Consider the following 23,771-nt stretch of genomic DNA (forward strand, 5'->3'; position numbering starts at 1 on the left):
AAATAATTAGTTTAGTCAACTAAATAAATGGTTGAAATAATATTTTTACTGTATGGTAAAATCTGAAAAGTTGGAGTTTACTTTGGCAAAACCCAATGCTAAATCATTTCAAATTTTACTTTCCGTTGGTCGGCTTCAATTCCCACACATTCTCCAATCTTAAAAGCATAACATGTGGGCCCCACTCTCTATAATATATTTTATTTATTTTCGATAAATTTATTAAATATTGACTTAATAATTTTATTATTTCATACACATGGTTTTGAATATTGATAGGTGCACCAACTTTAATATAATAATAATATAACCACTGCAAAATATCCCATGTCTTTCCATGCGTTAGGTTTAAAATTGAAATAGTGTATGGAATTTTCAAACTTTTTATTTAATTAATTTCGTTTACCATTATTTTAATGCAAGCTAAATAATTTGAGGTCATAGCTTACAACTCACTTGTAAATGACGTGGAATAAATAATAATAAAAACATTAAAACACGCTATTTTGAGGTCAAAGATAATTTATTTTTAAAAAATAGATAAATTAAGGAGGAGAAAATAATAATAATAATATATATATTTTTTTTTGGAATTAATAGATATAAACTAACAATAACGACAAAATAAAAAATCAAAATCCGCGTAAAGTAAGCTGGTTTTGAGGCGAAGCAACGACGACGTTTCGTAGCTTCCAATAATGGACGGTCAGAAAATTTGTAATTTAAAATAAAAAATAACAATAATAACGATAAATAGGTTGGTTCTAAATGGGCCGGCCCAACTCGTATAATAACCGACCGGCCCATTTGAGGGACGTGGACAACAAAACAAACCGAAAAAAGATTTTTAATTTTTTTTTTTATTTAACCATAGAATTTAAAATTCAGTGGGATTTTTTGAGATCAAATATATTATCATTTATGACGTGTAAAAGTGGGAGATATTGGTGATTTTTATATTTTATTTATTGGATATGAAATATTTAATAATTTATTAAGAAAGCTCAATATCCTAATAACTCATTTATCTACGTATTTAAATGATTAAATTATTAATATTAAAATAATGATAGCGATACGATAATGATAATATACCATATAATTATGAGAGTTGAAACTATTTGATAATAATGGATAAATAAATTAAAGGAATTAATGAAATTGATTAAATTATACGTTACAAATATTGGTGCAATGATAAACTAACCCGAGTCGTACACTTGTATTCTCGACAGTCCAATCCAATCATCTGTTACTCTCTTCTTATTAATTTCTATGTTTTCCTCTTTCCCGGCAGAAGGTACGCACCGAATAAACCCTAATCGCGGTTGTCGCGACAGCACGACCTAAACCCTAGCTCTGCTTCTCCTTCAGATTTACCTCTGAAATATCCTTCTTTTGCCAAGGATATCAGTGTTTGTTTGATCTCCTACAATTTTTTGTTATTATATATATTTTTAATTTTCATTTGTTTCGTAATGGCGGAGGCTCGGAACGGCGATCGGAGCGATGAAAGTGATTATAAATCGGAGGATGAAGGGACTGAAGATTATAGACGAGGAGGATATCATGCGGTTCGTGTTGGGGATACTTTTAAGAATGGGTGCTATGTTGTTCAAAGCAAGCTCGGCTGGGGTCATTTTTCAACTGTGTGGTTGGCATGGGACACACAGAAATCGGTATGGGTTTTTCGCAATTTGGAGTTCTTGTTTTTATTTTTCTCAGTCACGAGTGAGGAATTGGAAGGAAAGCGACCTTAGGGAGAGATTTTTTTTTGCTTATTTTAACAACGTTTGGGTGGGGATTTAAACCTCTCAACTTTTTGTTGAGGGCAGTTCACTCTGATTCTATGAAAAGAATGTTGAATACACATTGGATTACTGCCTAGGAACTGAAAGCCATTTTTCCTTTTGTTTTGAAAAGAGTTGGTAGGATTCTTGGAGTTGAATACTAGAAGAGGAGTTTAAAATGAGAATTATGCTGTGTTGTTTCCCAATAAGTAACGTACGGGAAAGGATTATATCCCTGCCTTCCTTCTTATGGAAAGGAGCAGGATTGGTCCTCATCACATGGAGGTTTGTTTTGAACATTCAGAGTTGAGTTTTGAAATGAATTGTGTGGGTAGCTGTTCTGCTTTATTTGTTGAGCTCTTGCTAATTTTACATCGTTTTTCTTTTGTTTCACTAATTTTCCTTTGCGAGGTGCTCTGTTTACAGCTGATTCAATTGTTATTTACACGGTTTGGTTATTATATGCTGAAAGCCAAGCCAAGCATGTGATATTTGTGTTCATTACTCAGTTTTTTGTATTCATTGTTTGTAGCGTTATGTAGCTTTGAAAATTCAAAAGAGTGCTCAGCATTACACTGAAGCTGCGTTGGATGAGATTAAGATTCTTAAGCAGATAGCAGAGGGAGATATAGAAGACAAGAAGTGTGTTGTGAAGCTTTTGGATCATTTTAAGCATTCTGGCCCAAATGGGCTGCATGTTTGTATGGTTTTTGAGTATCTAGGGGACAACTTATTGACCCTTATTAAATATGCCGATTACAGAGGGATTCATCTACACATGGTGAAGGAAATTTGCTTTCATATTTTAGTGGGATTAGATTACTTGCACAGCAAACTTTCAATTATACATACTGATTTGAAGCCAGAGAATGTATTGCTTTCATCTATGATTGATCCATCTAAAGATCCTCGAAAATCAGGCAATCCTCTCATCCTTCCAAACAACAAGAATAAAACTTCGACTAGTTCTGATGCTTTAAAGGATGTTAAGAGTTACGGCGGGGATCTTACCAAGAACCAGAAAAAGAAGATAAGGAAAAAAGCTAAGAAGGCAGCACAGGGGCGTTCGGCAGAGGAACCTGTTGAAGAAGATATAAATGAAGAAGACTCTACGAGAGCTAGCATAGGAGATTTTGATAATGGAGTTAAACAAAATGGGGGTACTGCCAAAGTATGTAAAGATGGTTCTGTAAATGATGGCGGTATAACAAATGCTGATGATTTAAAGGATGCTAGCCAAGGGAAGAAAGATCAGAGGAGAAGGAGCCATGAAACAAGGAAGAGACTGCTAGCAGCTGCTGATCTTAAGTGCAAGCTGGTTGATTTTGGGAATGCATGCTGGACATACAAGCAATTTACTAATGATATTCAGACACGGCAGTATAGGTGTCCCGAGGTTATTCTTGGATCTAAATATTCGACTCCAGCAGATATGTGGTCATTTGCTTGCATTTGTTTTGAGTTGGCCACTGGTGATGTTCTCTTTGATCCACACAGTGGTGACAACTATGAAAGGGATGAGGTATGTTCAGAGCCTTTTTTGTTCCTTCTTTTATCATTATGGTTGTTTTTCTTCTTCTTATACTAGTTAATTCTTAATGTGGAATATTTGTTAATTGAGTCTCACCTCCCGTTGGGAAGCATTGTTTCTACTCATAGTAAAGTCCCACATTTTCAATCGTTTGAAAACAATGCTGAAAAGTTTTTTTTTTCTATTGTTGATCGTTTGAGAGTTTTCAATGAGTTATAATTTTATTCTTTGACATGTTTTTTTTGCTGTAGCTGTAAGAGCGGCATAATGTGGAAGTTTACCTGATAGTGAAATATTTAGTTTGGTTATTTTTTGTTTGGTTAATTGGTTGGTTTGGTTATTTTTTGTTTGGTTAATTGGTTGAGGAGGCTCAATTTAATTTTAACCATGTCATACACTGAATATGCCTTGTGAATAATTTGCTAAGGCTGTCTGTTGGAAAATATAAAGAATTTTGCTTTTAACTTGATGTTTTTCTTTTAGGCTTTTTAATATAACGTGACTATTATCTCAGCTAATCGTATTCCCCTTAGCTCGTAGGATAGTGATTGTATACGTATGGTACTTGTAGGATAGTGATAGTATACGTATGATACTTGTTTCTTATTTTTTTTAAAATAACTATTGTATATCATGTCGACATCATTGATGGATATACGTGTCCTGGGAACAGCAAAACAAGACTTTGCTATGAGTATCAGCTTATTATATGGACCTTCTCTTCTGGAGGTTGTAATTTCTACTATTTATTTTATTTTCAGGATCATTTCGCCTTGATGATGGAGCTTCTTGGAGTGATGCCTCGCAAGGTAACGTTTACCTACTTATAAATATCATGTTGTCTTTATTTTATTTATTTGAAAAAGTTTCTCTTATTTATATGGTTCTGTTTCTTAAAATATGTGGCACAGATTGCATTAGGTGGCCGCTATTCAAGGGACTACTTCAACAAATATGGTGAGTTGAGGCATATTCGTCAATTGCGCTTTTGGCCTCTTAATAAGGTGTTGACTGAGAAGTATGATTTCAGCGAGCAAGATGCTAATGACATGGCTGACTTTCTTGTTCCTTTATTGGATTTTGCACCTGAAAAGAGACCAACAGCAGCACAATGTCTCAGCCATCCGTGGTTGAGTTCTGTCCCAAGAATTCTTGAATCTTCTGGATCGACCCGTCAAAATCAGCCCAAAGATCAGAACACTTCAACTAAAATAAGCGAGAAGGACGAGAGAGAAGCTATGGAGATTGGAATGGGAAACATAGCTATTGATGGAACTTCGAAATCGACGTCGTCGAAACAGACATGACTAGAAACGCAGCGTAAGCGATTTCAGGCTATGTTTCGTGCAGTATAGTCTCGGTTTGTAGCTCAAGTTTCCACCGGAGTTGGAAACATATTCATGAACAACATGGATTCAGCGTTGTCCTACATGCTATCCGAAGCAATCATCATATTGTGCTTGGAGAGGGTAGACCGGCTTTCGTAGGCCCATCTCGAGCAACTTTGAACAGTGGATTGTTTTGACAGAGAGTGCGTTCGAGTATGGTTTGCATATCTTTACAAACTACTATTATTTCTAGGTCTCTTGTAGCACAACTTTCTGGACTAGAATTTCTTCATGAAACCTTGAACAGATATAAAATATATTTTTGGTGCTAGATTCTTGCCATTTTGTTTATTGTAATCTTTAATGTTTAATATTGGGCTTTCTATTTGAAAATGATTTTTTTTTTTCTAGATATTAAAACTTTTCAGATGTAGGGGTGGAGGATACCGGGCTCAATCAACAAAATGAGCATCTAGTCAGAGTGCTGGAGAGACTAGGCAGTCGAAAAAATTTCAGGCCATACAATACGACACTTCCCTAAAGACCATCATGTGGGGAAGTTGAGGTTGAAGACGACTGGAAGTCCATAACCTAATCGTATTCTTGACCCTTGAGACCTGTTATGGAGTTGGCCTTGGATTTCGACCTTGTAGAAGCGAAATTGGAGCCAGACCTTGAACATGTGGAAGCTGGTAATGGACTTGTCCATTGTCACAATCGCACTTTTGCAGTAGCGGGATAGCAACTGTGCGACACTTGTTCTGACACTTGTTCTAATCCAGTGAACAAATCAGTGATGTGAATTTCAGATTGTGGACGATATCCACGTATGCTCGAACCTCAGGTCATGTTTGAGAGGAATACTCTAGAAAACTTGAGTGAGGTAATACGCTAATTTATTTGATACTTTTTAAAATTGTGGATCTATTAGACACAAAAGTGAGAATTCAAAAACTTACCAACTACAATTATTATTAATATTAGATTTATTTTGTTGATATTTTTAACCATTTTTTCTAAGACATAACATAAATACTAATTTTTCATTTATCACCGTAAAATGTTGGCAGATCGATGAAAATTTGGAAACCCCCGGATTCTTATTTTTGTTGAAAATCTTGATGATTTGAAGCGAAGAAGAATTGACCATTTGGGGACGGGCCATATTCTTTGACATAATGGTTTATGGATCGATGTAGGATGGCTAATGAGAAGTGGGGTTGAATGAGAACAGGCTAAGAAATCCATAAAAAAAACTTAAGCATTTGCTCTTGAGAGGAGCACTTCAATAATGGTTTCGGTGCATGCTGCTGAAACCGCTTTGTGAGGGTGTCATAAAGTTCTAAACCCCTTCGTTCGAGGGTGTCATAAAGTTCTAAACCCCTTCCTTCAACCCCTTTTTCTTTTCATACAACTTCCAAGAATACGAGAAAAGCACCAAGATATCCACCTTTTTCTTTAGGGGCCATTATTGAACGATTCAATTGTTCGTGAACTTTCAAGTTTGTATTTAGGAGAACGTTCAAGTTCATATATTTTAAGTGTTATGTGATGGACTGTGAAATCTCATATTAGTTGGAGAGGGAAATGAAGCATTCTTTGTAAGGGTGTGGAAACCTCTCCCTAGTAGACGTGTTTTAAAACAGTGAGGCTGATGGTGATATGTAACGATCCTAAGCGGATAATATCTTTTAACAGTGGGCTTGGACTATTACAAATGGTATCAGAGCCAGACATTGGGCGATGTGCCAACGAGAATGCTGGACTCCCAAGGGGGTGGATTGTGAGATCCCACATTAATTGGAAAGGGAAACAAAACATATCTTATAATAATGTGGAAACTTCTTCCTAACACACGTGTTTTAAAACCGTTAAGCTAATGACGATACGTAACGAGTCAAAGCTGACAATATCTGTTAGCAGTATGCTTTAGCTATTCAATGGACGTTTTCAACACTAACATCAATACAAGTTCATAAATTCATCTTCAGTGGCATACATGTCAGGATGATTTTCATATCGTGTCTATAGTGTTTCATCATCATTATGTGTTGTTTATATATTGTTTAGACTGCCAAGATCAGCATAGTACTTACTGATCCATCCTTTAATGATGTTAACCTCTGTCTCTCTTTGTTCCACCAACCACTGTGGATCCGTTTCATTTGCTCGTAAAATGTCCAAACAATGAGATCCTGGAAAGTTCAAAACATGTCAGCTCAAAAGAACAAAGCTTTGAATTTAGAATTTATGAGTCTAAATCAAACCATTAGGCGTATGGACTGCAAGGAGACTGCCAGATAAATTATGCAACACTCTGCATTCACAAAAAGAGAGAGAGTTGAAGTAAAGTTGATTGTTCTTTATGTATAATAAATGTTGGAGCTTTGGTTTTTGATTACCCGCCGCTGCTATAAGGGTCTTTAAGTCCATTGGAGAAAATGATGTTGCTGCCAAATCTCTTAAGGATGAGTTTTATGTCCTGAAATTTGAAGGGAAACAAAGAAATTGTGAGATTCTACGTCGGTTGGGGAGGAGAACGAACTATTCTTTATAAGGGTGTGGAAACCTCTCCTTAGTAGACGCGTTTTGAAAATCTTACAGGGAAGCTTGAAAGGGAAAGCTCAAAGAGGATAATATATGTTAACGGTGCGGTTGGGCTGTTACAAATGGTATCAGAGCTAGACACTAGGTGATGTGCCAGCGAGGAGGCTGAACCCTGAAGGGGGGTGGACACGAGGCGGTGTACCAACAAGGATGCTGGGTCCCGAGGGGGGTGGATTGTTAGATCCTATATCAGTTGATGAGGAGGAAAAAAAAAAAAAAACATTCTTTATAAGAGTGTGGAAACCTCTCTAGTATAAAAACCTTGAGGAGAAACCCAAAGAGGATGATATCTGCTACTGGTGGGCCACGAAATGGGGTGGATACAAGGCAGTGTGCCAGTAAGGATGTTGGGTCCCGAGGAGGTGGATTGTGAAATCAACTAACAAAATGATCAAATGAACCTCGAAGGGGGGTGGATATGAGGCGGTGTGCTAGCAAGGACGCTGGGCCTTGAGGGTGGAGTGGATTGTGGAGTCTCACATCGATTGGAGAAGGGAACGAGTGCCAACGAGAACGCTGGCCCCGAGGGAGGGGGTGGATTGTGAGATCCCACCTTGGTTGGAGAGGAGAACAAAACATTTTCTTATAAAGCTGTAGTTTTAAAATTTTTTAGGGGAAGCCCGAGCAAGAAAATTAAAAAAAGACACTATCTACGGTAGATTTGGGCGGTTACAATATATTCAATAAAGAAAATAAAGAAAAAGAGAGAGGTGGTTGAAGTGCATACATGGCCTCCATAATAGGTTGTGACCCAGTGTGGCCTCGGAGACACACCGTATAACTTATTGCAGTAATCTATGAAGCTTCCAAGCTCAAAATTGTATGCCGGAAACATAGTATCATTGCCTGTGCTTAATTGCATCACCATTTCACTGCACCTCTGAGTTACACACACAACACAAAAGCTTCTTAAAACGTCCTAAAAAATGAAGCTTTTTAAAGTTCAATGCATCCCACATCGGTATTCGTAAAATAAAAAGATTACCTGCCACCTCCATCCCACATCGGTCTCAGTCTCATCTCCCGGCTGAATCTTGTAGCAGGATAGATTTCCTTTATAAGCAAACACCCCTGCAGCAATTTTGCCAACAATTCCACTTTCAGATGAAGCTCTATCAATGGCATCACAGATAATAGTGACCGGATATCTTGGTGGGCGGTTGTATTGGGCTGCGGCGATATACATAGTCCACAAGTAGTCTTTCAGCTGAAAGAAGTTCTCCAGAGGACTAAAACAAGAACAACCGATTAGAAGCACAAACTTCATTAAATTTGGATATGAGAAGCCATGAATTCTATTACCTGCAGCTGTTGAACTCTTTGCTGAGAATGGAAAGACCATCAGGCTTGGAAGCAATTGTTTCAATCTCGGACCAGGAATCCCGAATAGTTTCATAGCAACTTTCACTAACTTCCTGCAAATTCAGTCACATTTTTGTGTGTTTAAAAAGTTCAAAAGGTTCAAAAGGATGCATGGTTGTTGAAGGATCTTACTCTGAAATCCTTAGTGGCAATGGAATAGTATGCATTATGTGGCGTGATATCGTCGAAGTAAAGGATTGGAGCGGAAGAAGCAAGAGCTCCAAGGGCCATATGAGGATATTTCAAACGAAACCATGCGGCCAACACTGTTTCCAACAAAAACAAAACAAAAAAACATGTTATGTTAGCCTCACGGTTTTAAAACGCGTTTGCTAGAGAGAGGTTTCCACACCCTTGTAGGAAATGTTTCGTTTCCCTCTCCAACAGATGTGGGATCTCACAATCCACCACTCTTGGTGGCTTAGTGTTCTCGCTAATACGCTGCCTAGTGTATGGCTCTGATACCATTTGCAACAGCTCAAGGCCACCACTGGCAGATATTGTCCGTTTTGGCCCATTACGTATTGTCAGCCTCACGGTTTTAAAACGCGTTTGCTAGGAAGAGGCTTCCACACCCTTACAAGAAATTTTTCGTTCCCCTCAACAACCGATGTGGGATCTCACAATCCACCTCTCTTGGAGGCTCAGCGTCCTCGCTTGCACACTACCCGATGTCTAGCTCTGTTACCATTTGCAACAGCTCGAGGCCATAACTAGCAGATATTGTCCGCTTTGGGCCGTTACATATCGCCGTTAGCCTCACGGTTTTAAAACGCGTTTGCTAGGGAGAGGTTTCCACACCCTTATAAGAAATATTTCGTTCCCCTCTTCAATTGATGTGGGATCTCACAATCCACCTCTCTTGGAGACCCAGTGTCCTCGCTAGCACGCTACTCAATGTCTAGCTCTGATACCATTTGTAACAACCCAAGGTCATCGCTAGTAGATATTGTCCGTTTTAGCCCGTTACGTATCGTCATCAGCCTCACGATTTTAAAACAAATCTACTAGCGATTCGTTTCCACACCCTTGTAAGAAATGCTTCATTCCCATTTCTAACTGACGTGAAATCTCACAATTTTAAACGAGAGCCGACTTACTTCCACCATATGATCCACCAAGAACAATCACAGGAGAATATTTAGCATGCAACGTCTTTTTAACATGTTTAAGAACATCAGCATAATCTGCCATTGCTTGAGCTGAGTTGAAATAGCCTAAAGTACTTGCATTCTTCAATGCTACCTCCCTTGATCCAAAGGGTATCGATTGCCCATAATAACGATGCTAACAACAAAACAAAACAAAACAAAACAAAATCACATAAACCCTCCAAAGCATTTTATATGAACCACACAAGAACATGAAATCTCTTACCTCAATATAAACAAGAAGAGCCCCAAATTGAGCAGCATTATCAGTCAAGAATCCTACAACGTTCAAATCTTTATCTAGTGGACCTTCAGCTCCCAAGTAGGCAAGAATGGGAGCGCTGGAATTTGCGCCGCCCCAATACTTAAAATTGATTATATATCTATGAGCGAACGTCATGTAGCTTTCAGACCTATAATTGAAGTGATCCAACGTTTGGTTGTAATAAAATGTTTTAAAATCATCCGAAAGAGGCAAGGACAGAGCTTCAGAATCTCTGTCTATTATACTAAGCCTTGGGATTCTGTATTGTGTTGCAGAAACACAGGATGAAAGGATGAGAAGTAAGCAAGGAAGAAACATCATGACAAAGTGTTTGGTTTGGCTTGATCTTCACAAACAAACAGCTCCTTTATATAACAAAAAGTTGCCCGGTTCACGGGTTTGGGTCTCGAACCAGCAGTTCGTAAGCTAGGCCAAGGCGCCTAATGAAAGGCAGTTGAATGGTTGAGTTATAGAGGTTTCTTCCAAATAAAAGACACTCTTCAACAGCTTCATTCCTAAATATGCCATGAAGCTGTTGTCCTTACCAAAAATTTGCTTTTCTAATGCTAAAATCAATTCAAGATTCCTAATTTTAAAATAGTTCCATTTATTTCGATTGTCTGAACAACTAAATATACGTGTGCGTGTGTGTATATATAACTCGATCGTAAATAAAAATGTATATTTTAAAATTTATAATAAAGAGAACTAATAAACCAATTCAATCTATAAAATTTTATTTATTTAAAAGAGTATAAATTAGGTTGGATTGATCAGATTTTCTAATTATCAAGAAGCTAATGCTCGGAAAATGGATGGAAAATTCAGCACTAAACCGACCATTGGTCCGAGTTTGTGCCATTGAAAAAGTCTTTTGGAAAAACATCAAGTTCATATCTTGAAACGACTTGATACTAACTCTGTCATATAGACACTTTTTCTTTTAAGATAATTTTAGTATTTTATTTTTTAAGATTTGAAAAAAATATAATTGTTTTCCTTAATAACTAAAAAAAGTATTTTGTGATAGGAATTTTTTTATTAAAAATATTTAATTTAATTTTTTAAAGTAAAATAAGAATTAATATTTCTAATTTGAAAACTTAAGAATTTAAGTGTAACTAAGTTGGAACAAAGCTATATTGCACGTGTCTTATTGTTAGTTAATAAGGTTGTTTGTGGCATCGACGGTGGTGGTGCTAGAATTGTGGCATCGACGGTGGTGGTGCTGGAATGGCTAGCGTATTCAAACGAGGATCGACGGTGGAGAATAGTGATTAGCAATTGCTCCAACTTCGGTGGACAAGCGCCCTAGAGAGACAATAATCTTTCTAAAAGAAGTTGGCAAAATCATCTATAATCATTACAAATTAGAAGGTTAAGAGAGGGGTAGGATAGTCTTTTTCTCAATTTTCTCATTACACCCATGCCCCCACATGAAGGATGAAACCATTTTTCTATTATAAAAAAAGAATCAAATTGAAATTTATAATTTCCACTCAACTTTATTTTTGTTTATTTTCTAGTTTAGCACGAATTATTATAAAAGAGTCGGTTTTTTTCGTTAATAATATTATAAAAGAGTTGAATAAATTTTAATATGAATTTTGGAATTAAAAAAAAATTGTGTACTTTTCATTTCAAAAAAAAAAAAAAAAAAAAAAGAACATTAGATAATAGAAACAAGTTATTTTGGACTTCAAAAGTTTTCGTTTATGTAGTCTCTTGCGATTAGAAAAAAGTATATAATTCATCCATAAATTAAATTGCTAATGCGAGCAAAGGACTTAGTTTTATCATTCTCAAAATTCATCGAATAAGGTTTCTAAATCCACTCATCGTATTTATTCTCGCTAGATTAATCAATAATAGAGATTACATATATTATTTCAATCGTCCATCATCGTATAATAAACTTTATATGTATAGAAATTTGGACGAGAAGAATCAGTAAGACACCTGGATGGATGGGATGGAAGGAAGGAACAAGAGGATGAAGATCAACGAATCTCACTATTAGTCTCATTTTTTGTCCTTATTGTCATCTAATTCGTCATAAGGAGTAAGCACGAATCACTTCTAGAATAGGCGCATGACACATCGGACACTTTCCTCTTACTTCAACCAACTCGTTAGCACATTTTGAACATGTGCACATGTGCCCACATCTACAGGTTGCAAATGAGAAAATATAAGTTAAATAAAACTTAAGACTAGAGATAGTCACACAAAAACGGTCTAAAAATTTGCTGGAATTACCTGTACAACAAAGCATCAATATGGTTATCACAGCATATACAACAAATTCCTTTCCTTACTCGGTCCCATTTGGGTTCTTCGTCTGGTAAACTATCTTCAAATATCCCTGTTCCAAGACATTATATGCAGTCAAGTCAGTCAAATGACATGTGAAAGTGATATCATATAAGTGACCAGAACACTAAAGACTATCACATCCTCTCTTCACCCATGCTAAATAACCATTTGAGTAAAGTACGATATAGTAAAGTACGATATAGTTCAGGGCAAGAATCACATTAAAAAAACAAAAGTTCATGTCGAATTTTGGAAAAATATAATATCCACAACCAAGAATCTAAGTACCATGTTCTATCTTTATTTAGGGGTGGGGTGGGTTCCATAGGCCATTAGCTGATCAAATCTAAATGATGTAATAAACTAAAGAATTCAGTTGCATTGAGAATGAAGGCAAACCTTCTGAACCAGATGTTCGATTCAGTGCAGAAGAAACTTCTTGCTTAATTGAGCGCTGCAGCTCAAGTTGCATGTCCATGCATGTCTCCAACATTCTTTGTAGGTTGCTCATCCTCTGCTGCAGCCTAGACATGTCGATCCTCAAATCGTTAATGATCTCCCAGTCCTGTAAAATTCAGCAACAACATCAAATTTAAAGAATAGTAATAACAAGAAAATAAAGAACGAAAAAAAGATAACCAGATTATCCAACAACCAACACTGACTACACCTAATAGACCATTGCAGAATCACTATTCATCAATCGTTTATCATTGATATTGGCATGCTTTCCTATCTCTTTTATTTACTTTGATCCTACTGATTTCATCCAAAAAGACAACAAACAAGGGAATAATGATGAGACATACCGCTCCAAACTGCTGACGGAAATCACGCCTTGACCAACTATCATGACTCAATTCATGATCCCAAAGTTGCCGAGAGGGCATTGCAGGTGGTAGAGGCAAATCAAGTGGATGGCTCTCAGCAGAACCCGCTTGACCTGCGGTCTGCCTGTCATGCTCTTGCTCTTGTTCTGCAGACGTGTAAGGGGATATCATCTCATCTAGATCCCCGTTACTGGTACTGTGACCTTGCCTGTCTATGTAAGATCGAATTAACTGGTCAAGACTTTCTCGAAAACCACTACTAAGAAGAGTAGAGACACTTCTCCTGCATAATAAAGAAAAACAGTCCACATGTAAATTCATCATTTAGACTGAATTCAGCGAGGCATGTTGTGATATAAAATTTTTTATACCTGTTTAAAAGTTCTCTGATTTCCCCATTAGGCACATTATTCTCTTCAGGAAAATAAAAGGTCTCCGACCTTCGGCTGGATGTAGCCTCCCGATTAGGAGAGCCCTCTAACCAATTAGGCACATCCTCCACAAAGATAACATTTTCATGTGAAGCTCCAGGTGCATTTTGCAGATGAATATCTCCTCTATGTGTCGTACTCAAGAATTCTCCAGACCAATTAGTAGTGATGCTTTCCAACTGAGTTTCGTTTATATCTTCTTCAATGCTATTTTCCCATTCATCCCGTTGAAAACCAGATTCTTGCCAATCATTTGGCTCAACTCCCATACCTAGTTCTTCATTCAGTTCCTCGTGAGAAGTAGATTCCAGCGGATCTACATTTTCAAGATCATTGTCCTGAAAACTTCCAGAATGATCTGATAATACTCCAATATCGTCATTTTCCTCACGGGTATCAATTTGTCCTGAATCTTCTCTCATCTCCATCGAGTTGATATCAGCTGTTTGGCTGGCTAAACCATTCTCTGCAACCTGTTCTTGTGTACTTTCTACCGCATCAAGAGATGCTTCTCTACCTTCAGCAGTACTTCCTTCTAGATCAGATCTGACTTCAGTTAGACCAATGCTATAAGAGCCTGCGTTATGACTTTCCACGTTACTTGGCCCAGAACGTCCAAGAAGATCATCTAGGACCTCAAAACTCCTTGTGCGATTCAGGTCAGTTAGAGAATCACCATCATCACTGTTATATGTGGTGTCAGAATGCCGGCTACTTGCTTGATCTTGAACAGAATTATCCAATCTGGAGAAGAATCCTTCCCTAATTCAAAGAAAGTCAAAATATCATTGCTATTATCAAAAGGGATAGGCTAGCATTACAAAATGGACAAGTAGGTCAAGTTGCCAGTGAGCTTAGGCGAAAAACAATTGGCAAAAATTCAAGGTTAACACTCGAGGAAACAATACACGACTCTCATCTGAATCAAGTGAATTAGGGAGCTTTTCTATTGTTCAACTTCACAACATTTGGAAGCTCCCAATCAAAGAATGTTAGTCTTCCAAGCAGGTAGCAAATTTTGGACCTAAGACTTCTTGGTTAAAGTTAACGACCCTTAATCACAATGCCCAGTAATCAGAATTGTGTTTTTCTCGACTATAATTGGTAATGAATTCAAGTTCAACGAGGAAAACTAACAACGTCCATCAATGTTAACATTAATGTAGAAAAAGACGTTAGTAAGAACGAAGGTTTATAAGCTCTAGGTTTAGTTTAACCAAATTAAGACACAATAATCAGTGATCTCGTACTTTTGGATTGAGGAGGTACAATCGCATATGAAATTGATTACTATTTTTCATACTTCGATAATTCAGAAAAATTTAGTTTCCTAATAATGTAATTAGCATTAAGGATGTCGTTAGACATTAGATATTTCATCTTACATGCCAATGATGATTGGAGTGGCATTGATGAGACACTCGTGGCAATTTATATGGCAGTAATTTGACACTAGTTGTCCATTCTCGAAGTTTCTCTTATCTACAAGGCAATATAGGATTGAAAAAATAGGATGCAGCAGAGTAATATCTAAGGTAGAGCTGTAAAAGAAAGAGAGTGGAGACTGTATAATTCCAATAATCACCCTTTGAAATCAAATTTTTAAAATGAGAAAAATCCGTAAAATAGCAAGAATGTGAAGAAAAAAATCTAGGCAACTTGAACACCATCAACAGAGTGGTTTGATTGCTCCTCCGTTGCCAGATAAAAAAACTTTCACGGAATGAGAAAAATAGGATTCAGCAGGACAAGATCTTGGTAGAGCTGTAACGTAAAGAGACTGGCGACTGTACTAATTCCAATTATCACTCTTTGTAATCCAGCTTTTAGAATGAGAAAAATTCGCAATCCAGTAGGGAATTTGGAAAAAAAAAAACAATCATCTACTAAACTTGAACACCACTAACAGACTGGTTTGATTGTTCCTCCGTTGCTAAATAATAGAACTCACCAGAAGGATACAAATACAACATCCAGAAATAATACTAAATAACGTTGGTAATCTAAAGTAGAAAAAGAATCAAGTGAAATAAAACAAAGCGTTAGAAGTACCTCAAACCAGACACTGTATGTCTTAGCCTTAAAAGGCCCAACTCGGATTCGGCAACAGATACAGATCTCGCATTTGCAGTCAATCTATTGTTTCGCAAGAATCTACTTTTGAGTAATGACTGCAAAATAATATCCCATGATTGTTTATTTAGCGCTGATAATTATAGGTGCACTCAAAGGAACCACAGAAAAAACCAACCATTTCTCACAAGTGACGGGGAAGCATGCATACAGTTTGCTTCAACTCTAATAAACATGTTGATGAGCTCATGAATAATTAGGAACTTCGTTCTAAAGTATAACAATTTAAGAGTCCAAAAACAGCGAAAAAAGGACTTGTCTAACCTGAATGCGGTTGCGATGAGCAAAGCCTGATACAGCTTGTTGCTCCGACAATACTTGAATTTCTGTCTGTCTTTCTCTCTCAGCCTTCTTGACCATATCAAGGAGAGCTTGTCTGCCACATAACCTGCGAATACCCCTCCTAGCACGCTGGATCCGGCCTTCGTGCTGATTTCCAACCAATGCATCACAAATTTGTGCAACCTGAGTACCTACCTCAGCAGTTTGGACTTCCCCATTTCCATCATGAGTGCCTCTCTGCTGGCTATTCTTTTGCACCCACTCTCTTATCATTCGCACCCTCTCCTGCTCTGTTTCACCAAGCCACTCTGCCCTTGAGCCGTTACTCATTTGGGAAACGTTAGGTGAATGTTCCCCCACGCCACTATTCATCCATTCTCTAAAAATTTGCCTAACCCTCTCCCTCTCAACAACCCCAAATTCACCAGAATCCTCATCATCATTTTGTGAAGCAGTTTGTATGTCGGACCATGTGTCAGTATCATTCTCATTGATATTCATCCCCATATTCTCTGAATCATCCCCCCGTACAGTACTTTGCCTTTCAGCTGCATCATTTCTTGAGAGATCAATAGATCTTTCGCTAACTCTCTCCTCTGTGCCTCTCACCACTTGCTCATCCTCAAGTCCTCGCCATATACGTAGAAGAGAGGATGCCCGGGTGCTTATGTTACTTTCATTTCCTAACTGCCTTGATGCTTGAGATTGAGATTCTCTAATAAATGAAGAATCATGAACAGAGACATTATGTAGACCAGCAATAGCCATTTTTCAATAAACTATTGATTTAATCTTTCAATCCGTCACTGAAAATTCATAAGTAGGCACAAGCTAATTAGAAGTTAGAGTTTGGATGATTCATTGAAGATCAGGATCATTGTATCTGTGAGAATTGATGGTCGTTATGTTCCTCATCTTTGTGAAGAAGTACACGGTTATCCTTTTCAATCTCTATACGAAAAGAAAAATTCAAGAATACAGTTTCATCGTTGATTTCCTCTGACATTGAATCCACCAACCTTGTGAAAACTCATCGTATGTACATTGCTTCCTCGAATTCACTGCATCAAAAACCACAGAGATTCGTTACTCTTCTTTTTCAGCCTCAACGAGGTATAACGCGAGCGTTACGGATCAGAGAAGATAAGAGTACAAGTTACAGACGCAACTGAATACCCTGACACAACGAACTAGAGAACATTTTTAATCAACTCACAAACAATCGAAACCAGAATTCTAATCAATCTATCACTGCCCTAATAATTTCTCAGGAAATTGTAAAGAACAAACAAATAGAACGCGGTTTTGACTCCCAAAATTTCCACCATTAATAGATTCAAACGCTCTGCTCTTCAAAAGAAAAATCCTAGCACACAACGCTGTCCATCAGTCAACACAATTTCTTCTAATCCAATTATCAAAATCAAAAGATTCCAGCCTTCCGTTACATTCGTTTCCCCCGCCTTTCCAGCCAATAAGAATAAAAAAAAAAAAATCAAAACGGAACAATAACAGCTAAATCCACATTCAATTTCACGAACCACTCAAAGAAACGAATCACAATCAATACAGAGATCAACAAACTGAACAAAACATCACCATAATCATCATCAGAAGAATAAGTCGTTGAAACACAAAGCTGCCATCTGTAATCGATTCGAAAACTAACACTTCCTGTTTCCAGTGATCTGAAAAGAACTGATATGCGAGAAAGAGAAGGAAAAACGTACCAATGAAGCCCCCTGCCTGTGGTTTCTAAGCAAAGGAAACGAAATCTAAGCTGTAAAGAAAGTTACAGAGAGAGAGAGAGAAGGAGAGCGCGGCGACTTATGAAATATTAAACCCACACCACAACACGTCACCGTTTTGTTCCTCTTACTCACAAAATTTGCCGTAATTCTAACGTCTATAATATTCAGAGAGAGGCCATATCACCGTTCCACGTGGCACGACTCCCTTTCTTCCAGATCAAAAAATTAATTATCTTTTTTTTTCCTTTCCTTTTCGGAACGTTCTGTCGCTTTTCAAATTTAACTTGAAAGTAAATAAAAAATAAAATCAAGAAATTCCCCAACCTTTATCCGACACGTCGTTCCCGTTTTCAAGGGTTGTCGGTGGTACATTCAAGACTATTAGTGACTATTTGGAGGCTACTTCTTTAAACTTTGCTCTATGTATAATTTTATAATTAATTTATTTTTTCCAATCATAATTTTTTTTTTATTTTAAAAAATGCTCGAAAAATAATATTTCAATTTTGATTTTATCAAATTACTTTGTAAAATATAATTTTAAAATCTAAAAAAAAAAAAAAAAAAAATCAAAATTATTTGGTTCAATATTTAATATTTTTATAAATCTGTCGACTCGATTTTAATCTTGAATAAATTATGAATTCTTGCATGTAAAGAGGCTCGCACGAGTGGAAATGACTTGTATAATATATTCATCTTATCTATCATTTTAGAGATTTGACCAAATAAGGAGCTGAAATTTACTCATTTGTATATAAGTGAATAGATGAGTAGCTCCTTATCGGTCAATTTCTAGACTTCAACAATAGAACCTTATCTTCTTCCGGTTTCATTGAACTTAAGTCAAAGTCAAAGTCAAATGCCCCTTTATTGTCGGCTGTTTTTCAAACTCTTCACTAATTTCCCCACTAAAAAAAATAATAATAATTATAACCCATAAAATTATTTATTATTTATATCTATTGCAAGCTCATTTCCGACCAAAAACCCTACAGCCCTCCTTTACTCACTCAACACTCCACGAAAAGCAAAACAAAATAATAATAATAATAATAATAATAATAATCATTATTTTTTTAAAATACTTATAGATAAAAAGCCAAAGCCCTAGGAGGCATATGATAGAGTGCATGAAATCTATGAATAAAATCATTATCTTATCCTAAGTTTACCCAAAAGCTGTGTATTATTAAATAATGGCTGCTACCTAAAGTTCATTTTTAGGGTTTTGCATAATTATTTTAATTATTTTAATTATTAAAGTAAAATTAAAGTTGGCCAATCATAATTCTAACTCCTTTTTTTTATTATTATTATTATTTATTTTTCATTTTTCTAATTCATTTTGTTGCTTTATTCAACTGCGCCTGGTTTATTTATATAATATTCCACCATTATTTAAGTCAACTTTTTTTATTTTATTTATATAAATATAAAAGAAAAAGTAATTATGATTTGTGACGGCTATTTTCATTTTAGACCTATTTAAGCAATTTTATCTTAATAATTTAATAAACAAATTATATGAACATTAACCAAGTATAATAAGATCTAAACCTATTTTTTGTCGAAATTAGAGATGAATCCAAACTTTTTATGGGAGGTAGCTGATTGATTGATGTTCATAAGGAGGACAAATAAAAGAATCTTAATTACCAAATTGACTCGTTCGTTATGGATTGTTATGTAGTCACATTTGATTCCAACAAATAATTAATATACATTATTTGAAACGTGCTGAAGCTCATTTTGTCGGTGTATGTCCGCGACATTTTTATTCGAGTGTGGACATGTAATACAATTTAAGTTGGGTTGGTGACGTGAGCAACCCCACTATAGTTCACAACCAACACAATCCAATCCTTCAGGTTTGTCCAGTTGTTCTTCTATTTTTATTTATTTTTAAAAAAAATTATTTATCCAATAACTAAATCTCATAAGGTTTATAGATAAATATTTTCATGTCACAATGCATTACTAACATCTTAATTTTTTTAAAACCATTGTTGACCTGACAAAAAGAATTTCAACCCAACAAATCGAATCAACCCAAACTGAAACAAATTCTAAGCCAACTCAACCTTTATGGTCTGGGTTGAGTAGTCTTGATTGGTCAGGGTATCGAGTCATATGAACCCCATTTGACTTCAGAAGTTCCTATTGACACGACCACGTTGCTAACAGTAAAGATTATCTACATAAAATATGCTAAAAGAATCTGTATTAGTCTGTCTTCGATCATACGCTTTTCGGTACAATTCTTGCACCCTAAACCCTAAACCCTAAATCGTAAGATATTCCAAATTAATTGAAAATTATTAAAAAGGGAGATGACAAATCAGAAAAGAACAAAGATGTTGTGGGGGAAAAGAAGATAGAAAAGTTAATTGGTAGGAAGAACACACACATAATTTTGAGTGTTAGGTTACCTGTCTTTCAGTCTTTCCCTTATAATTTTGTTTGTCCTCTCCTCACCTCACATTCTTCCCATATGCCTTTGCCTTTTATATCGTTCTTATCAAACCCCCCGACCCCACAACGGTCGAATAGCTCAACTGGCGTGACTAAACCGTGCATGACAATCTAGACACGATTTCACAATTTTTGACACTGTACCAAAAGAAGACTAGTTTGAACGTTTTTATAACCTTTTTTACAGGTCAGAATTTTGAATCTTCACCTCTACATTTATAAACCAATATGAACATAGCTCAACATAGAAAAATCACATGGTTAGATAAAATTTAAAGGGTACCCTTTTTAAAGGTGGGTGTCCCTCAATTAGGCCCATTAAACGTCCATTTTTTTTTCCATGTCCACCTTGTTACTTGCTTATCTTACATCTTGCTCCGCTTTGAGCTGGCTAACTCAAAAGTTAAAGAGAACATTGCTAAGTAGTAGGTACATCCGTGACAAATCTAATCAAAATCATTTAATTGTTTTAATTCTAGACATCTCGAAATCATACCTCTAAAAATTTCATCCGTCGGTGTATTAAAAATTAATATAAGATCCAAAAAAATTAGAAATGGATATAATTTAAAAGGATTTCCTAATTAGAAAGCTAACCCGAGTTTAAAGCCATGATTAATTAAGACTTAATCCCTCAATTAAGACATTATTTATATTCGTACCTAATTTTCAGTGATAGATCCATTTGTCACACCATAAAGATAGACTCTCATGACCTTTTTTATCTTTCAATAAAAAAAAAAAATAATAATAATAATTTTAATTTTAATTTAAAAAAGTGGACTGAACTATAAATTTGATATATTTTTATTTTATTTATTTATTTTATAGATTGATGCATTATAAGTTAAGGAACCAATTCCTTGTTTTCTTTTAGCAACGTGGTGTTTTCTATGCCAATGCTCTAGGAATTTAAATAAGGAAAATATGTTTTTTTCCCCACAATTATATTATATAGTCGAATATTGTCGGCCTCGTCATAGGTGTGTTGGACGTGTGTTAATGGGTCACATCATCTCGAATTAATTTGAGCTAAAATAAAAAAGAAAATCAATGCCGACAAAATCATTTTTCTAAAAAAAATAATTGATAAAATAAATTACTCATTTATTTCTTGTAACGAGGATATTACATCCAAATAAAAAAAAAGTTTGGAATTCGAACATCTAATATTTAAAAAGACTAAAATAATAGTATATAAGTGAATATTATTATCTACGTGTTCATTTTTTTAAAAGGATAACAATAATTATTATTATTATATGACGTCATAAGTGAGTTAGTGGGTCACATCGTCTCCGATTACCTTTAATAATAATAACTTTAATTGGTGGAGAGAATTAATGGGAGAAATGATAATTACCCTAATCTCAACGTATAATAATTAATAATGATAGAATTTGAGGAGAAAAATAATAAATATGATATGGAAAAATGAAGGATATACTTGCTGACGTGGCAAGTCATGAATAATATATTTTCTTTTTTAATTAAATTAATGGGAGAAATGATAATTACCCTAATCTCAACGTATAATAATTAATAATGATAGAATTTGAGGAGAAAAATAATAAATATGATATGGAAAAATGAAGGATATACTTGCTGACGTGGCAAGTCATGAATAATATATTTTCTTTTTTAATTAAATTAATGGGAGAAATGATAATTACCCTAATCTCAACGTATAATAATTAATAATGATAGAATTTGAGGAGAAAAATAATAAATATGATATGGAAAAATGAAGGATATACTTGCTGACGTGGCAAGTCATGAATAATATATTTTCTTTTTTAATTAAATTAATGGGAGAAATGATAATTACCCTAATCTCAACGTATAATAATTAATAATGATAGAATTTGAGGAGAAAAATAATAAATATGATATGGAAAAATGAAGGATATACTTGCTGACGTGGCAAGTCATGAATAATATATTTTCTTTTTTAATTAAATTAATGGGAGAAATGATAATTACCCTAATCTCAACGTATAATAATTAATAATGATAGAATTTGAGGAGAAAAATAATAAATATGATATGGAAAAATGAAGGATATACTTGCTGACGTGGCAAGTCATGAATAATATATTTTCTTTTTAAATTAATAGACTTGATATTTCTAGGAAAAAAAAAAAGAGAAAATAATAATAATAATATCCTTTTAAACAATGTCATTAAGATTCAAAGACACCGGTAAAAATTTAGAGGCATATGTAGGTCTTAAGCAATGCATATCGAACTCACATCTGTTGTGTTGATTTGATAAAAACCTATTCGATTAAATTCATACGAAATTATGAAGTAATTTGTTTGAATCCTACGGAATCATCTTGCTTTGTAATTTGCTAAATCAATGGCAATGATGGAGCCGAAACTTGCGTTACAGCCTAGTGTTCCGACCTTAGTGCCTATGTTGTCTTGTCGTTGACCGACCGAACCAGTAATTTTTCTGAAACTACATGTCGTTTACTAACCCATGTGGACCTTCGTCGGCCCATCTTTATAATAATGGGCCGGTCACAAATTCTGTTTAACTTTTACACACAAATTGGGCTCTCTTGCAAATATAGTTTGGGACCATAACAGAAATGACCCATTTTAAAGGGTCCAATTTGAAAAAAATCATATTTTTTTAAAAAGTTATGATACTGTAAATAAACGCTTCAAAACTACACTTGGAGTATGAAGTCCGTTCAACGATGGATAAAAAGTCAACCGGTCTAATATGATTTTTTTCAACCTTAATATAAATAAGCGTTTGAGTCACTGTCATGTCATGTCATCCCACAGTCAAATTTTCATCAATTATTTTAAGGGTTATAGAGGGTGAGTAGGAGTACAGTTACTAATGGCCAATGTATCGATAAGTTATGCTCCCCTTAAATGTCACATCCCACTCACGTGTGAAATATATGTTAAGTTTTTTTATTTTTTTAATTTAATTTTAAATTTATTGTACTGAAAAAATGACATTTATTTTCATAATTATTAAACTAAAAAATAAAAATTTAACGAGTCAGCTTATAATTAGAGGAAAATGGAGACAATTTTTGTTTTTATTTTTATTGTTATTTTATTTTAAATAGTGTTTGCGACGCTTGGTGAGTGTGAGATGGCGCATGTCAGAGCCCGAAGGGGTGTAGGGGCAGCCCGATCTGACCCTCCAACAAATTAAATGAATGGGAAACAGAGGTGACCGACGCAACAAGTCACCCGCTGCCCTGCCCTGCCCTGCCCTGCCCGGGCTGACGCATATACCTCGAAGATGCGACTTCAAAAAGGTTAAACCCACTTGTCCAACTCCTTTAATTGAGTCATCTCTGAAGCTACAACCATTTCACTTAAATTCCTCAGCGCCGCCGTCATCGCCCATTTACGATCAGCCATGATGTGGGTGCCAATCTGGGTTCACGGCGGCCGGAGGCGGAGAAATGGAGTATGCAAAGCAAGCTGAACCCAGATTGTTACCCCATCATGGGTGATCATAGATGGGCGGTGACGGCGGCGCTG

At 35.7% G+C, this 23,771-nt stretch overlaps 3 protein-coding genes across 6 annotated transcripts; 1 reads left to right on the forward strand and 2 right to left on the reverse strand.

Moving 5' to 3' along the window:
• Window positions 1-1,225: 1,225 nt before the first annotated feature.
• Window positions 1,226-4,980, forward strand: LOC111459574 (serine/threonine-protein kinase SRPK-like). 3 transcript variants are annotated; one of them, XM_023102558.1, is made up of 5 exons: window positions 1,226-1,679; window positions 2,323-3,312; window positions 4,083-4,130; window positions 4,233-4,278; window positions 4,352-4,738. In XM_023102558.1, exons 1-5 carry the CDS (start codon window positions 1,479-1,481, stop codon window positions 4,453-4,455), a joined length of 1,389 nt encoding a protein of 462 aa, XP_022958326.1. In that variant the 5' UTR covers window positions 1,226-1,478; the 3' UTR covers window positions 4,456-4,738. The 3 variants fall into 3 exon arrangements, with proteins under 3 accessions (XP_022958326.1, XP_022958324.1, XP_022958325.1); XM_023102556.1 differs by having other exon boundaries at window positions 1,227-1,679; window positions 4,233-4,980; XM_023102557.1 differs by having other exon boundaries at window positions 1,515-1,679; window positions 2,333-3,312; window positions 4,233-4,980.
• A 1,559-nt stretch (window positions 4,981-6,539) lies between these two features.
• LOC111459625 (lysosomal Pro-X carboxypeptidase-like) lies at window positions 6,540-10,361 on the reverse strand. Its single transcript, XM_023102621.1, has 9 exons — window positions 9,996-10,361; window positions 9,719-9,905; window positions 8,751-8,884; window positions 8,559-8,671; window positions 8,242-8,485; window positions 7,984-8,136; window positions 7,052-7,131; window positions 6,917-6,966; window positions 6,540-6,844 (listed from the first exon to the last, which is right to left on the reverse strand). Exons 1-9 carry the CDS (start codon window positions 10,353-10,355, stop codon window positions 6,705-6,707), a joined length of 1,461 nt encoding a protein of 486 aa, XP_022958389.1. The 5' UTR covers window positions 10,356-10,361; the 3' UTR covers window positions 6,540-6,704.
• A 1,490-nt stretch (window positions 10,362-11,851) lies between these two features.
• On the reverse strand, window positions 11,852-17,879 carry LOC111459234. Of its 2 annotated transcripts, none has more exons than XM_023102034.1 (8): window positions 17,757-17,879; window positions 16,009-17,087; window positions 15,664-15,782; window positions 13,552-14,373; window positions 13,160-13,463; window positions 12,750-12,915; window positions 12,294-12,399; window positions 11,852-12,202 (listed from the first exon to the last, which is right to left on the reverse strand). In XM_023102034.1, the coding sequence occupies exons 2-8, from the start codon at window positions 16,792-16,794 to the stop codon at window positions 12,088-12,090; spliced, it is 2,418 nt and encodes an 805-aa protein (XP_022957802.1). In that variant the 5' UTR covers window positions 16,795-17,087; window positions 17,757-17,879; the 3' UTR covers window positions 11,852-12,087. The 2 variants fall into 2 exon arrangements, with proteins under 2 accessions (XP_022957802.1, XP_022957803.1); XM_023102035.1 differs by lacking the exon at window positions 17,757-17,879 and adding an exon at window positions 17,626-17,738.
• Window positions 17,880-23,771: the final 5,892 nt, after the last annotated feature.

This window comes from Cucurbita moschata, unplaced genomic scaffold, assembly GCF_002738365.1.
Source record: "Cucurbita moschata cultivar Rifu unplaced genomic scaffold, Cmos_1.0 Cmo_Scf00022, whole genome shotgun sequence".
In the NCBI taxonomy this organism is placed as follows: domain Eukaryota; kingdom Viridiplantae; phylum Streptophyta; class Magnoliopsida; order Cucurbitales; family Cucurbitaceae; genus Cucurbita; species Cucurbita moschata.